This window comes from Clytia hemisphaerica, unplaced genomic scaffold (genome assembly GCF_902728285.1).
Source record: "Clytia hemisphaerica strain Z4C2 unplaced genomic scaffold, Clytia hemisphaerica genome assembly, whole genome shotgun sequence".
In the NCBI taxonomy this organism is placed as follows: domain Eukaryota; kingdom Metazoa; phylum Cnidaria; class Hydrozoa; order Leptothecata; family Clytiidae; genus Clytia; species Clytia hemisphaerica.
Window position 1 is genome coordinate 564,688 of NW_027104597.1, and position 16,693 is coordinate 581,380.

The 16,693-nt window shown below is 35.3% G+C and overlaps 1 protein-coding gene across 1 annotated transcript; it reads left to right on the forward strand.

Annotated features, from left to right (window-relative positions):
• The first annotated feature begins 2,410 nt into the window (after window positions 1–2,410).
• LOC136824037 (acetyl-coenzyme A transporter 1-like) lies at window positions 2,411–11,718 on the forward strand. The gene is made up of 7 exons (XM_067080193.1): window positions 2,411–2,848; window positions 3,453–3,738; window positions 3,992–4,173; window positions 4,425–4,566; window positions 4,922–5,088; window positions 10,244–10,471; window positions 11,122–11,718. Exons 1-7 carry the CDS (start codon window positions 2,414–2,416, stop codon window positions 11,278–11,280), a joined length of 1,599 nt encoding a protein of 532 aa, XP_066936294.1. The 5' UTR covers window positions 2,411–2,413; the 3' UTR covers window positions 11,281–11,718.
• The last annotated feature ends 4,975 nt before the right edge of the window (window positions 11,719–16,693 follow it).

The window sequence follows — 16,693 nt, forward strand, 5'->3', positions numbered from 1 at the left end:
CTCTATAAGAACAAAAGATAAAATATGTTAGTAACAATATCGACACGCAAGACAGAAGGTTTGGTTGTGTTGATCTAGCCTGGGAATCCAAGCTCATAATTTTAGAAAAAACAAAAAATACCTCACCTCGCAAAGTTCTAAAATTATAGAGCTTGGTGCAGGTAGATTAGTCTGACACAGAATGTTATAAACAGTCTGTGTGTGAACCCTTGTTGACAGACTTTCTGAACTTTGGAAACCCAGACAAACACACATAATCAACTTACCATAAAAACTCTTTCACAAGCTCTAAAGACTTTCAAAACTACTAAAAACCACATCAAAACATCAGCCACATGTATTTAGACTTCCAGTCAACAGCCATTTTGTTTCTAAATGAATCTATGTTTTCATTTTCATTTGTTTTCCTTTTTTCTGCAAAGTCAGCTTTTTCCATAAATTATGCGCGCGCATCGAAATGCGCGCGAAAGTACTGCTAAGTAATACGCCGAAAGCTGGCCAATCAGGCCGAACCTGCATTGCAGGGAAAAATGTCCCTGCAGGCGAGTTACCTGCACCAAGCGTTAAACCAGCAGCAAAAATATCATAAACTAGTCTGTGAAAAAAGTTTAACGCTTGGATTCCCAGGCTAGTGTTGATCAGGTATGTTTTTATTCTATCCGAACTAATGTTAAAAAAGACCAAAGAGGTCCTGACTGGCTATGATGCAAGTTACCCTACTTCACGGTAATCAATAGCCAGACATCGCAATTGAACCAATCGAACATAATCGAACGTGATCGAATAATTGCAATTCGATTGTCAAACGAAATCTAATCGAATCGAATCTCAATCGAACAGCCGTGTTTGATTGCATTGGAGTAAGGTTAGATTGGTTCGGTTGATTGTCAATTACCTTCGATTTTGTTTGATAACGATTATGTTTGATGAGTTTGATTGCGATTAAATTGAATTGGATCACTCCCACGTTAGATCTTTTCAGCTTGGGCTGCTGAGCGCTTTAAAGTACCGTACGAAAGCGAATAAAACCTATTACAATCGAATCAATCGAATGTAATCGAACATAATCGAATACATTGAAAGTAATCTAAGCAATTGAACGGCTAATTCTGGGTAATATTCGATTGCAATTCGATTGCGATTCGATTGTGTTCGACAATCGAATTGCAAACGTATTCGATTATGTTAAATGGCGTTCAATTGATTTGGCGTTTGATTCGTTCAATTAACACCGTCTGGCAATAGCTAATTGTATTTGAGGTCCAACATGTTTATCTGTGTTTATATTTGTGTTCTTTTGCTTCACTGCTGTTGTCTTATAGTTTTATATAATATTCCCATTCCAATTCTTGTCACTTTTCTGAAATCTTTCCACTGTTTTTCTTGGAATAACTAGGAATAACCAACATGATCCTGGAAAGGGTTTGTTTTTAAAAGGTATGGAAAATCTTGTGTTAACTCACAAACTCCTGCCTAACTTTCCGAAGTTTATTTTTCATGAATAATAAGCTTTTAATAAGACTTTTGGAGACTACAAGGAGCTTTAATTGTAAGTGACTTCCCTCTTTTTTCAATAATTCAGTTTCTATAAAAGAAAAAGAAGTCTATCTATAACCTTGTATTATTTTTCTTCAGAATAGCCCTATTGAAGGCAAACCATTAATCATCAAGTGATTATTAGGGGCTACTTTTAAGATAGGGTGTATTTTTACACCCTCATATATCTCTCAGAGATGCAAGAACGATGAATTAGCAATAGAGTCTCTGTAAGGGTCCTAAAATTACCAAATATAGAAAATTGACTCCCTCAAAGGATCATTAAAGTTCTCATAATTGGGACCAAAGTTTGAACATTTTGGCTGTAAATTAGGCAAAAAAAGTCTCTCAAAGATTCTTTAAAAAGCCAAAAGTGGCAAAATGTTCTCTTTAAAAAGCCAAAAGTGGCAAAATGTTCGAAATTTATCTCAAAGGGTTGATTTTCTAACTTTGGCCTAACATAACCGAAAAGGAGTTTTTTACCTACCATTTCTCTGCTAGGTTTCCTTACGAGAACCGGAATTTTACCTACCGTTTTTTTTTTACGAGAAAGAGCAGTTGCTATAATCAAAACAATGGAAAATTTTTTGAACGCGTGCGCAGTCAACACTACTAAACGGGGTATTGTCGGTTGCAGTCTTGAGATGTTTGTATGACAAACAGTTTTTGCTTTTTATCTTTTTTATTTCTGTTTGTCTCTTTCTGGTAAAATCTTATTTCGATCAGATAAAAAATTCAACTTTATCTGCAAACTCGCACTGATGCATGATTAGTAAAAGTGTGTATTCAATTTTCTTCTTGTCATTGTTTTGATGATACAGTATAGTAGGCTTGAGTGTTTTCAATTATTCAACATGAATTTGTGATATCATCAATTATGTTTTCAATTGCTTTATATCTAATAGATTATAAAAGATTGAGAAAGATGAGGTTACGCGACGGGAAACAAGTTTCTTCTAAGGAGGATACAACTATGGCTAACAGAGACACTGAACTGGACAAGAAAAAATCAGAAAGTGAAGAAAAGGCAAACCTTGAAGGAGATTACAACAATGTAGCCTTGTTGCTTTTACTATACATTTTGCAAGGAATCCCACTGGGAATGGCTGCTAGTATACCTATGATATTACAAAACAAAAAAGTCAATTACAAGCAACAAGCTATGTTCAGTCTCGTTTATTGGCCATTCAGCTTGAAGCTACTATGGGCACCTTTTGTTGATGCAGCATTTTTTAGATCATTTGGACGCAGAAAGACTTGGCTGGTTCCTGTTCAATATTTGATTGCTTTGTTTATGTTGGTTTTGTCTGCGGTATGTTATAGGCGGGGGAGGTGGAACTTCATAAATCATAAAATGGGTAGTCATTACGTGATATTGGATTGAAGTGATTTTCCGTAGGAAAGTGAAGGTTTTTGTCACTTTTTGGCAAAAAGTAATTCAATTGGGTTCATTATAAATTGATTTTGGTGTTGAAAAAAATTTAAAAAATATAAAACAAACTGGGAAGTGTAAAAACGTAACAAAGGGTTGGATATCCAGGGGTTCGTTTTTCTAAAACTTGTGAATACCCAAGGGGTCATACAGCTTGAAAAATAAAAACTGACAAAATATTGAACTTTTTCAACCTTCAACTTACTATTCTTGAGAATACAGCAAGGAAATGTTTGTAATCTAAAAATTGCCTATAAATTGATATCATCCTCTACATATTTTTTGGAAAAGTTCGAGTTTTTATTCTTCCAAGTTTACAAATAAGCTTAACGTGTATAAGTTTATCAATTGCTATGAATTATTATTAATTCAAATTGCTAGGTTTCAAAATCCTACTTTGGTAAGCTAAGACAGTGGGAACTTTCATAACTTCCGAACGACTCTATTGTCTAATACCTCTAATACCTATTTTTTCATTCCATAGAAAATCAATGATGTATTAGAGGCTGAGAATCCAAATGTCATACTCTTGACAGCTGTGTTCTTCTCACTCAACTTCCTGGCGGCTACTCAAGACATTGCAGTTGATGGATGGGCACTGACAATGCTTCACAGGCGTAATGTAGGATATGCATCAACTTGCAACAGTGTTGGTCAAACAGCTGGTTGGTTCATTGGGAATGTTGTCTTGTTAGCTTTCTCGTCTCCTGATTTCAGTAATAAATATATCCGGTCAGTGCCGCAAGATGTTGGTCTGGTCACTTTGTCAGGTAAGGATATTTATCTTACCATCTCCAATCCTTAGAATTTATTTTTATTTACATTTTAAAATCTTTACTTCTTAGTAACTCTCTTATCGTAGTTCTTCCTTTGAATATGGACAAATGTCTTGAAATTAACAAATTCATCTCGGGGGCGTGAGCTGGCGTGAGTAGAATTCTACTTTAAATCATAATCTGTCTTGCATTATGTGCAGGTTTTCTGCTCTCAAATGAACATCTTCATGTTTTGCATTTTGTGCAGGTTTTCTGTTCTTCTGGGGAATCGTGTTTTTGATCACCACCACATTGGTAATGTTATTTAAACGTGAAGAAAATGAGGTGGATGTAGAAGACCATGGTGTGATGGGAATGTATATGATGTTGCTGAAGATCCTCAACCTTCCTGCCATCAAAGAACTTGCACTTATGCTACTCACTGTTCGAGTAAGATCAATTAATTTCAACTTTTGTTCAGCTCTCGGTTGAGTATCATTGTCGATACTTTAATCCTATTAATTTTTTTGCATCTTTTTATTTCTGAGAAAACTTTTAGTGTTTTTGAAAAAAAACACAACACGACAAAGACACGACATCAAAAGTTTTGCTCGCCTCTGGTCTGTATTTTAGCCAGATCTTACATTTCAGAGGTTTGTTTAACCTAGTAATCAAAAGTTTTGATTCATATCTTCTTTTAGATCGGTACAGCGGCAGCTGATTCAGTGACTGGTTTGAAATTGATCGAAGCAGGTGTCAAGAAAGAATCACTTGCAATGTTGGCCGTTCCTTTGGTTCCTCTACAGATCATCCTACCCTTAATCATCAGTAAATTTACTGCAGGTAGAATAGCTTAAGTGTCAAGAGCCTGTCAGTACTTCTCTTACCAACGCTCCGTGCGAGTGAGACTCACTCTTTGAAAATGTATGACAAATTCGAAAAATTGGACTGCAAAACCCTGTAATTGCCGAAAATTTCTCATAGTCTATTCATTCAATAATTCCTGAAGTTCATTAATTATTATCTTAATTGGTTATTGCTCTTATTACTGCTATGTTATACAAGTGGCTCCTGTTGAAGACAATGGGTAAGCTGCCTAAAAGCTAAGTGGTTATTCAGAGAACAAGCACTTAAAATATTATTCATAATAATTATTGTTATTTATACTCGTGTTCTAGTAACGTCCTTTTCATTTTAGGTCCACGCCCACTGAACGTCTATGCGAATGCCATTCCATTTCGCCTGTTGATGGGCCTGGTGTTTGCATTGCTGGTGTATTGGACGCCTTCTGTACGAGCGCCTGGTGAAGAGGAGTTTCCGTATTACTATTTCTTTGTTATCTTGTCCATTTACGCTCTACATCAGGTGAGTGCACCGAATCATACTTTATAATTAAACTAGCCGGTACCCGGCGTCGCACGCCGGTTTAGCTGTTTGCTGAACGCATTTAAAGTCCTTTGAGATGTTGGGAAGGTGGCTTAAACACGATGAAATCAAAATTAAAGGGAAGAATTCTCTTCAAACTTCACTCTATCCCTCCTGGGTGACGTATCTTTTAACCATATTTTGAAAAAGATTTTTGTGGCAAAAATGATTAGAAAACAGAAAGGGCGTCATACCCAAATTAAACCATACCGGCGACCAGCGACGTCCGAGACGGCTCTACAATTAGATTTTTTTCTCGTTTCGCTCGCGTTATATTTGCCGTAGTTCTTGATGTTTAGGAAAACTTTGATGTCAAGATACCTTATCGGGGAAAACTTCGTCGGGGAAAAGTGATAAAATTTCGGCGAAGTGACGAATATTTTTCCCGACGAAAATTTTCCCGGCTTTAATGCGTTTACCAAAACCAGCAAGTGAAGAATATTTTTCCCCGACGAAAATTTTCCCCGACGAAGTTTTCCCCGATAAGGTAAGCGGAGTGAAATAATAGACATGACACGCGATTCGTCGAAAAAAGGCAGCCGGGGGGGGGGTACTTAGGCAAGAGAAGGGTATGGGTATGTGCCGGCCTTAAGGGTGCCTTTTTTGAAACATAGCAGTTTGAAAAATCGGAAAATCAAACTTCAGTCCCACTAAGAATTGGAAAAATAGGAAAATTTCAATTTTTTGCCCCCAGAAAGATAGAATTTGGTCAAATTAGTTCCAAAAAGTGAATTAAAATTCACACAATTTCCCTTGTTTCTTCTCCTCTTTATTCTGCTAAGGGTCCGAGGGGCAAACTTCGTCATAACTTCAATAATTTTTCAAATTCAACAATGACTTAGATTTACAGCAAAATAATTATCGACATACATGTTTAAAGGTCCCTTTTTACAAAGAAAGAATTCTAGTTTTTACCGCCATTTCTTTTGAATGTATTTTAAATGTTGCTGTTGTTCTAAAAAACTTGTCTTGTGATTCTTGTGTTTTATTTTATATTTGTTCTTTTCTTTAACAGATTCTGTTTAAAAGATTTCTTTTGTTTTGAAAAGAATTCGAATGTCTCAAATCAAATAAGGTCGCTAATTACATTCGAAAACATAAAACAAAAGAAAAGAAAGAAAAAAAAAGAAAAAGTCTAATCTATCAATCAAAACAAAGTCTTTATAAAACGGCGCGAATCTGATTTAACACATTTGTGGAGCAAGAAGCAAAAGTCATCTTTTGAAAGAACAAAACATTGCTTGCGAAAACGAAAGTGACACACAAAAAACAAACCAACAAACAAACATACATACAGACTACGGCTATTAATATATAGATTTATTTTTATTGGGAAAATAATACCTTAAGTGGATAAATTTTGGCGGGGATTAAATTTGGCGAATTTGGCGATTTCTTCCAAAATTCCCCAAATTAAATCCTCGCCAAAATTTCAAAAATTGACCATTCGCCAAATTAAATCCCCGCCAAATTTAATAAAAAATTTTTAAGATAGAAATTCAATGGAGAACACGTATTTCTTAGTAAAATACCACGTATTTTTTTAGTTCACCAGAGACCAAAGCCTTCCCACTCGCCAAATTAAATCCCCGCTAAATTTTACATAATTGAGCATTCGCCAAATTAAATCCCCGCCAAAAATCGCACTTTGGTCATTCGCCAAATTAAATCCACGCCAAAATTTATCCACTTAAGGTAGTATGCCATGAAAAGTACAAGAAATCAATTTTCCTAGAAAAATACAAAAAATTTACTTCCCTAGGAAAATACAAACCTTTAATGTTCCTAGGAAAACACAAAAAGTTAATTTTCCTAGGAAAACACAAAAAAATAATTTTCTAAGAAATATACATAAAATTAATTTTTTTAGAAAAATACACAAAATTTATTTTCCTAGGAAAATACAAACAATTAATTTCACTAGAAAAACACAAAAAATTTACTTTCCTAGGAAAATACAAACCTTTAATGTTCCTAGGAAAACACAAAAAATTAATTTTCCTAGGAAAACACAAAAAATTAATTTTCTAAGAAATATACATAAAGTTAATTTTTTTAGAAAAATACACAAAATTCATTTTCCTAGGAAAATACAAACAATTAATTTCACTAGAGAAACACAAAAAAATAATTTTCCTAGAAAAATACATACCGTAAATCCTCAAATAAGCGCCCTGCTCAAATAATCGCCCCCCTTTTAGTTAAAATAATATTATAAGCGCCCAACTCGAATAAGCGCCCCCCTTTGAATAAGCGCCCCATCCAGGGAGGGGCGCTTATTCGAATATTGTTGTTGATTGAATATGATATTGAGTAGATACTTGTGTCTTAAAAAGAAAGAAAACGATTAAGAATAAAATGATAGACATTGTCAATTTCAAAATCATTTCTTTTATTCTTCCTTTTTTGAAAAATAAACCCTTTGAAACAGTTAAATTTAAGCAGATTCCAAATTTGTTGATATACTAATTTCTGAAATAAAAAAATCAACATAAAAGGGCTTGCGGAACGAGCGTTCTGTTTTCGCAAAGCGAAGAAATCTCAAAATGTATAAGAAATCGACGACTCCATTATTAATACAGAATTTAAAAAACAAACTAATAAGACCTTTACCTTTCACCAATAATTTATTGCTAGTGAGTCATAACAATAATGTCAAAGAAGAGGATGTTGAAAAAATTAAAAGACAGATAAAAAAGTCATTTGTACTCGATTTTGTAATACTTTTGTAGTAGTTTCAAAAAATCTTCCTGGAAAAAGTATAAAGTAAGCTGCTCAATACAACTTTTCACAAGGTAAAATAAAAAAAATAAAAAAATAAAACTGTAAAGAGTAACATCGTAGCATGGACTTAATAACATAGGGGGATTACAGTGGTATTTAAAAGGGTAACACAGAGTATTTCATACAGGGCTTTTAAACTGAAAATAATTTGATGAGTTTTAAAAGATCCTTCTAGAATTTTTCAACAAACGTATCCTGTGAAAAAAAGACCCTATTTCAATCATGAAGTCATAAAAACAATAACACATTGATGTGTAGTTTTAGTAATAATGTAGTCTTTCTCTTCATTGTTTTGATTCTGTAGTTTTAAAATATTACAGTAAATGTGACATTGTAATATGGACTTTTTGATAGTTTAGGATGTCATAACTAAAAGTGGTAAAGAATAAAATCCATTTTTACAAAAATATCACTAATTTATAAATTCACCACTAGTTTTCATACATTCATGCAATCAAAAAAGCAAATCATGCAATGACTTCAAACCCCTTGAAACATTCCAATATTATAAGGCAGCAATCACGAACCTCTCCGGATGCATTTCATTTTGCCGGTAACATGTTCAGGAATTTTGAGGAAAATGCTGTGAAAGAGCTTATTTTATTTGGAAATTATTTAAGGTGTTTGAACTGAATAATGACCACCAGCAGCAGTGAATTTGAAATTTTCTACTACTGACTTAAAAAGATTAAAAATAAAATGGAAGTGTATTTTTTGATTGCTGCCCTAACATGTAAAATTTAATGTCATCAAGCATCACATGTCACACACAAAACATCCCATGTACCACCAAAACATTCACAATTTTGTCCCCCTTCTTGTATAGGTATATAGCTACATAATATTAATATTGAATCTTGATGGGAATCTGGTAATGTTTGCGTTTGCTTGATCTCAAACTACAACAAAGTTTTTCTTATGTCGTGTTGAATAATAGACCTTATTGAAGTTTTTGATTTTTCTAAAAAAGCGATGTGTATTACAATAGAATTCCCTCGAGGAGTTCCTAAGAGATATTATTTGTAATACACTCGAAATAATCCCCCAATGCATCGCTTTTTTAGAAAAGTCAAAAACTCCGATAAGGTCCATTAATAAATAATGTGTCTGTTCTTCGCAGCATACCTCCTCAACAAATGTTACTGACCACAATCACCCAATATTCGATGACGTATGTATGATCTTTGTCGTAAAAATAGACAACATGACAAAAAAATCATTGTTCGGCTGAATGAAAAGTTTAACCACGACATGACATTTCCAATAAAATTATAAAGTCAAAATGCTAAAATATTTCGAAATCCAAATGTTGCTATAAATCTGACTTGACAGTTGCAGATATTTGGTTTGATCTCAAGTCAAGCCATAAAAATAGTTTTCGATGAGATCAATTGATGTAGTAGGAATGGTTACTCCAATCAATTGTCACAAAAATGTGCCATGCAGTATGGATGCCACTAGGTAAACAACCATTTGTCAAACCATTGCATTTATCGAAAATTTCAAGTTGACAACAAAAAAAAACAGCCACACACATTATTGTCGCATTAGCAAGTGGATGGTAGGACAGCTCTCCTCTCCCAGAGGAAGTGGTAAAAAACCTCAAGAATGATACTCGAGTAAAATTTACAATAAGTGTGAACAGCAGCAACGCTATTTTACAAGCAAATGATGTCTTCCAGCTTAAAAAATCAGCAGGATCATGCCTTAACAAAAATCGCCATCTTTGTTTCGCAAGTGTGCAAAAGTGAAAGTAGCAGCAACGACACAAAAACAAACATCTCGCACTTGATTGGATAGTCAAACTCGATATAATTTTAAAAACACTTTTATTTTATAAAAAAAAGAAAAGTCTACTTTGCTCGGGGTTTTTTCGTGAGCCAAATCGGTAGCATTTCTCGAACATATACAAATTTACGTCCCGCGTACACAGATCTTGCCAAAGGATGCGGAACGCGCGTTTGAGCGCGCTGCGCGCGCTCAAACGCACGTTCCGCAAAAAGCGCCCCGCTCGAATAAGCGCCCCCCTTAGAGCCTGAAAAATTAGTTATTCGAGGATTTACCTAGGAAAATACAATGAAATTCATTTTCGTCTGAAAATAGAAGAAGTCAATTTTTTTCATTAAATTGATTCTCCCTAGAAAATTACAAGAAATTAGTTATCCTTGCAAAAAGAAATATGGCATAATCTGTCATAATATTTCGTTCCCAGGTAGATACAAGAAAGATGAAAGTTATTTATAATGATAAATTTGGACGATCACAATTTCCCTAGATCATTATAAACAATAAATGAATTTTTAATTTCCAGGTGGCAGTTTATTCCATGTTCGTTTCCATCATGGCTTTCCACGCCAAAGTGAGTGATCCTACCATCGGTGGTACATACATGACTCTTCTGAACACTATTTCCAATCTGGGATCCAACTGGCCTGCTACTTTAGTCCTGTGGCTGGTTGACCCTCTCACCATGAAACAATGCACAGATGGTGGATTGGGAAATGAAGCTAACACTTGCTCAACACCTGATTTCACTAAGGTATACTTTCGAAATCAAGATTGAATTAATATCCTTGAAAGCCTCGTTTTTGTAATGGAATAGCTACAGATGACTCTCGCTAATTCGAACTCTAACGGGGAGTCTTACTTGTTCGAATAACGGAGAGAATCGAATTATAGAGGATTTAAGAGGGTTTCTCCCTGACGGGAACTGAGAAAAAGTTCGAATTATAGAAAGATTCCAATGATAGGAGTTCGGATACGCGAGAGTCTTCTGTATATCGAAAAAACATAATAAGGTTTGAACAAAGAAAACGAGTCTTCAGTGAAATCCATCCTATATTTGACACATTTGATAGTTGGTCTAAAAGACTCTTTTACTTTTGAATGCAACCACTCACAAACACTTGTTATGTCAAATAATATTGATCTTGATGTAGTAGGGGAACAACCCTTGGAATCCGTTGCATGATTCATGGGACTCAACCGCGTGTGATTGGTTCGAAAGTAGATTTTGAAACTTTCTTGAGAGGGGGCCGGGATTTAGGCCCAGCAGAAGTTTTTATTGCTAAAAACTGACGTTGTAGGCAAGATTCCTAACCCCCAAAATAGGTAAAAAAACTTACGAATTTTTAAAATACTGAGCAAAAAAAAGACAACAATTCCCTAATTTTTCAATCCTCTTTTTAGCAATGCACTGATGCTGGTGGTAAATGCAATACTTATATTGATGGATACTACATCGAATCTATTTCATGTGTAGTCATCGGCTTCATGTGGCTCCTATGGCGAAGGCGCTCATTACAAAATTTGCAAAGCTATAAAGCAACTGCTTGGAAAGTAACTTAGAACTTTGATAGTAGTTTGTTTTATCATGATGCTTTTGAGGACTCTAAATTTCTAGAACGCCAGGATGGAACCATGTTCTACCCATGTGTTAGATAAGTGAGTGATCCTTTAGCTCAAGGGATCTACTCACTCAAGTAACTTTGAAGAGTTTTCATAAATTTTACTTTGCTCCTATGACGTAATTTTTTATCTGGAAAGTGTTGGAAAGCTCATTTCATATGGAGTTGGGCTTTCGCATAGCATGAATATAAGAACCAGAGGTTTTCACTGAAGTCAGGATAAACTTGACTTACTGTTCGAATAGATTTATCTCGAGTTTTTTTTTTTAATTTTAGGAATTTTTATTATATTTCTTCAGCATTTAACTTTTATTTATTTTTAGAAAATTGAAACAACTATTCAAATACTTTGAGAATATAAACATAGATAAAGGGGAAATTTACTATGGAAACTATTTTTCTTGCCTGGACCAAGGAAGTATATTTCGGTAAATGATAAAAAATGACAGAAACGTTACATAACATATACGTCATATTGTGAAAGAATCGATCCAAGACGTATTTGTTGCTTGTAGCTCTCGAGTTCTCTTACCTGCCTACCTTCTCTTGCTGTCTTGAAGTATCTTTATTTGGTATAATTGCATTAAGACGAGAGACTATGGTGTATGGAACACAGTTCAGCGTAGGACAAGGTGGTCTTTGAGCGGGTGGAGTGGCGCAAGGACATACCCTTGGTAAAGTAGTGGCTGGTTTCTGTGTCGTTGAAGGACCATAAGGCCAAACATTGTTTGTAGGTCTTTTTGTTCTCCAGTTGCTAGGGTATACAGTGATCGGTCTACGCGTGCTTCGAATTGGTGTAGGTTGGTTGCATCCTGGTATGATTGAAGAAGTAGGGCCAAGCATCCCTCCATCGATGTTCTCACAATCAACCTTTGGCGAAGGTTTTGCACTATGTGATCCACCACAGTTTGCATCAGAATCTTTGCAATCTTTCACCTTTTTTTCATTAGTTTGATCATGGTCCTTATCCTCTACATCAGCCCTATCATCATGACCCTCACCGTCCTCCTCGTTATCCTCCTGGTCCACATCATCCTCTTCATCCTCTTCCTCATCTTCATACCCTTGGTCATCTTCCTCTTCATCTTCTTCTCCCTGCTCCTCCTCCATTGTTTCAATTTCCTTGTCCTGATCTTTTGAGCCTTCCTCTGTATTCCAATTTTTGTTGAAATTCTTTCCACCTCTCCACTTTCTTCTGCCTTTCTTTCCTCTCGCCCTTTCGCGCCAGTTCTGAGCACGCCATTTCCTAGGTCTAAGGATGAAAAAAGTTATAGATATCAAAAGAAAAACAAGCATTTTCTTTCCTGATTGCAAAAAAACTAAAAGCCCGAAAACTTTCAAGTTTCAAAAATGTTAGTAAACCCCTGACTTTCCTCAAAGAAGATACACATGCCATTGAAAATTCTTTTTAAATTACCTTTGAGGCCATTTCCTTCCTTTTCCTTTGTTTCGATTTCTGTGTCCTTTTCTGCGGTGTTGATTTCTCCACCGGCCCCTCATACCTTTTCCTCTTCGTCCGTTTAGTCGCCTATTTTTCCATTTACGGATAGACGGTATGTTGTTTTCATACAGGACCTGTTTCTTTCCTGCGTAGTCTACATTGTTGAGTTTAAAGGATGGAAAGTAGTTGCCCACATTTTGTCTTTGGAGAGGTTCGTCTTCGTGTAATGATGAAGTTACATTTTCTCCTTGGATTACCGTTTCTTCCGCAGGAGAAATTTCACATTGATCTGAAGAAGAATCAGATTGATTGTTTAGCGCTTTAAGTATACTTTGTCGTTGCCGATTCATGATATTCAAAACGTAATTTTTGGACCTACCTCCGGGTACCCCGGTGGAGGTTCTATAAATTAACCCATGTCCGTTCGTCCGTCCGTCTGTTACCAGCTTTTCTCAAGATTGGCTCATTAGTTTTTTCTGATTTTTTGCACAATGATGCAAAATGGCAATGCCCAGAACGTGACGGAGCCCGATTTTTGAGAAAAAATTTATTTGAGCAAATTTGGGCCAAAAACTACCTAAAATTAGGGTTTTTTGGACTTTGTGCAAAATCCTGTCATTACTTTTTTCTGATTTTTTGTACAAAGATGGAGGGCAAGATTCTCTAAAGAATGGCTGAAGTTGTTTTTCCCGGAAAATTCTTATTCGCCTTAAAAAACGGATTTTCGTATTTTGGGGAAATTCCCTTTAACCAAATAAGAAAATATAGCTTTTCTCAATGTTGACTCATAATTTTTTACTGATTTTTTGCACAATGATGCAAAATGGCAATGCCCAAAATGTGACGGAGCCAGATTTTTAAGAAAAATTTTTTTGGGCAAATTTGGGCCAAAAACAGCTTAAAAGGTTTTTTGGGCCTGAATGGTTTAAGTGATTTTCGTATTTGGGGAAATTCCTTACCATTTTACATTATTCAACACACAAGCTTTATTTTTCCATTCTGAATTTTTGTACAATTATTGTCACTTTTTTCTTATTTTCATCTGATGTTAATCATTAGGTAGGTCCATTCAGCATGTTGCTTGTTTCTACTGAAAAATCCAGTTTTTTGCCAGTAGTGGCAAATTGAATTTCGAGAATTTTTATTTTCATTTCTACATAAACTGGCATAGAGAATTAAAAGACTTCTATCGAGTGGGTCTCATGGTGAGGTGTTTCTGTTCGTTCGAATCATGCCCAATAATGGGTGTTTATAGATTTTTTTTTCTACTCTTGCTGCTATTTGTATTTGCTAGTATTTTGCTCGATTACTCTTAGGTTCCAAATAAACGGGGGGGTTCGAATAAACGGGGGGGTTGGAAAATTTTATAGATTTTAATAAACGGGGGGGACCTAATTGCCGGGTGGGTTGGAAATTGTACTTCTGAAACCCAAAAATAAGGTAAAAATAGGCTAAAATCAGGCTATTTAGAGCAAAATAAGGGGCCTTCTCTTTGACAGCTGAAAAACGGGGGGGTCCTAATAAGGTCCGGGGGGGTTGGAAAATTTTCGAAAAATTAACAAGCGGGGGGGCCCGTTTATTTGGAACCTAAGAGTACCGAGACTAACCTAGAGCAAAATTGTTTAAATTTGCCAAAGCTGAAGTTTTCCCTTGAAAAGTCGTGACCATCAAAAATTGAGCTAAAACCTGCTTTTATAGATGTGTTCTTGTTTTTTGCATGGTCTGAACAAATGTGGTTAAAATTACCTTAAAGGAAGAAATTTTGGCGGGAATTTAATTTGGCGGTTGTAGGATATTTTTGGCCAAAAGCGTTATTAAATAAGCAAAAGAAACCTGTTTTAACGCTATTTTAAGGCTTGAAATAGCATGAATTTGAGGAATGTGTGAAATAAATTAAATTTGGCGGGAAACATGCAACACTTACGTCTCTCAAACGAAGCAAACGACAAACAAAATAAATTGAAAACAAATTGGGTTCTTTTGACCAACATCCTTGCCAGTAAAAAGTGTTACCTTTATCTGTTTTTTTTCCCACAGTTGTTGTTTTGTTAACTGAAACCTTCTGTATGCTGATTTATATTTCCTTGTCAAGAAAGTTTTGGCTGTGAAAATCCACTTGAGCTAAAGTCTAGGCTTCTGCTCATCCTCTAGCGAATAGAGTTTCGTACAGGAAATATTTTCTTTATAGGAACCAGCAAATTTTTGTTGAGGCTCGGCTGTTCTAACTATTTTTGACACTTTTGGCCTCGAATTGTTCCTATCCTATTGTAATTTTTAGGGCAAATGAAATTTGGGTTATGTCTGGCTTAATACCCTATTGTTTTCACTGTTTTGACCCTTAATTCGACCCTTAATTTGCCCGAAATTCAGCAGTTCCAGGCTGAGGGGTTGTTCTTGAATTGTTCTTGTTTTTGACATTTTTGAGCCTCATTGTTCCTTTAAAAGTGTTCTAATAAAAAAAAGAAGGTTGTCTGTCTCAAAAGTATGAGGACATATGTTTTTTGACATCTTCTCAGCACCCATCATGCTATGTTAGAAAGTAATTACACATGTTGGAAAGATATTTCCATTGAGAATAATCCTAGAAAAATTCATGTCAAAATATCAATTTTTTTCATTTTCACTTTTCAATTTTAAAACATCTTATATCCTTTAGATTAGTATCTTTGGGAATATCTTTCCAACAGTGTATAACTTTCTAAGATACAGTAGCATGAAAAGAGAAAATAATGAGAAAATGAGAAAATATTCAAAAACTAAAGTGTCCACGTACTTTTGAGACAGACTTTAGTTACACGGGGATAGTTTTCGTTTAGCCCTCTACAAAGCCTTATCACCTTTCGAAAAATATGTTGCGCGAAAACAAAAAAGGGCTAGATTTAATCTGTCATTCTAAGTGGAGCGGCAAAAAGGATTGGGGGCTTTTAACTTAATATTTAATATATAATAATAATAAATCTCTTTTATCACCTGTAAGATTAAGTACATGGTTTGGGAAAAAATAAAAATAAAAACAAATATATACACCGTTAAAAAGAGGAAACGAATATATAAAATATATACAACGTTCAAAAAGGAAACAACGTTCAGGGACAAGATCAGACACAAATTATGTTGTGATTCTTATGACTCTTATCCAATATTACGTGGACAAGATCAAGATTGTTCGTATAAATAGTGTTTGCTGCCCTTGTGAGAAAGCTATAGTCGATATTGTTAGTACAGCTGAGTTGATGTTGATTATATATAATGGAAGGGCTAAGGCATTTGCCCCAAGCACCCAAGCCTTATTAGCGCTGCACTTAGAATGACAGATTGAATCTAATCTTTTTTTTGTTTTCGCGCGACATTTTTCGAAATCTGACGAAAGGTTTTACTTTCATTTCAATCTGGCGTTTGAGTGAAACCACCGGGCCGCGCGTAAATGTTTCGGCCCTATGTTATGACTCTCGAGTCATCGAACCCTAGGAAAAGTACTACGGATTAGAAAAAACGAAAAAACGAGAAAAATTGAAGGGACTTTCCCGTAATTCAAACTTCTCAGAAATGGGCCGGGAGAATGTGCGTTTCCCGTGCGTTTTCACCGTTGTGTATAAAATTGTTTGGGTGGTAACGAATGCGTTTTTGCCTGCTAGGGGTTAGGGAAAGTGGGCTTTCAGCTTCTAACTTTTGATAGCAATATTTGTTGCGGGCTTTGTTGACTTTGTTGTGACAGTATTCCAAGGCAAACTTAAAATCCGTAAATATAAAAAATCTTTAAAGCGCCGAAAACGCTATATTGCCATAAGCCGTGTGTCCTAGCCTTGTGAATACGGGCTTAGTTAACTATACTAGGCTAGATCTTTCGCTGCTCGCGAAAATAAGTTCCCTTTAAGCCTAAGTATTTCAAATTTCGAAATTGAAAGAAATTCAT

Bases quoted from the DNA above. Each gene is read 5' to 3' on its own strand.
- LOC136824037 (XM_067080193.1), top strand. From the start codon at position 2,414: ATGTTTTCAATTGCTTTATATCTAATAGATTATAAAAGATTGAGAAAG. The intron at 4,567-4,921 runs GTAGAATAGCTT...TTTTCATTTTAG, and splicing joins CATCAGTAAATTTACTGCAG to GTCCACGCCCACTGAACGTC. The intron at 10,472-11,121 runs GTATACTTTCGA...TCCTCTTTTTAG, and splicing joins CAACACCTGATTTCACTAAG to CAATGCACTGATGCTGGTGG.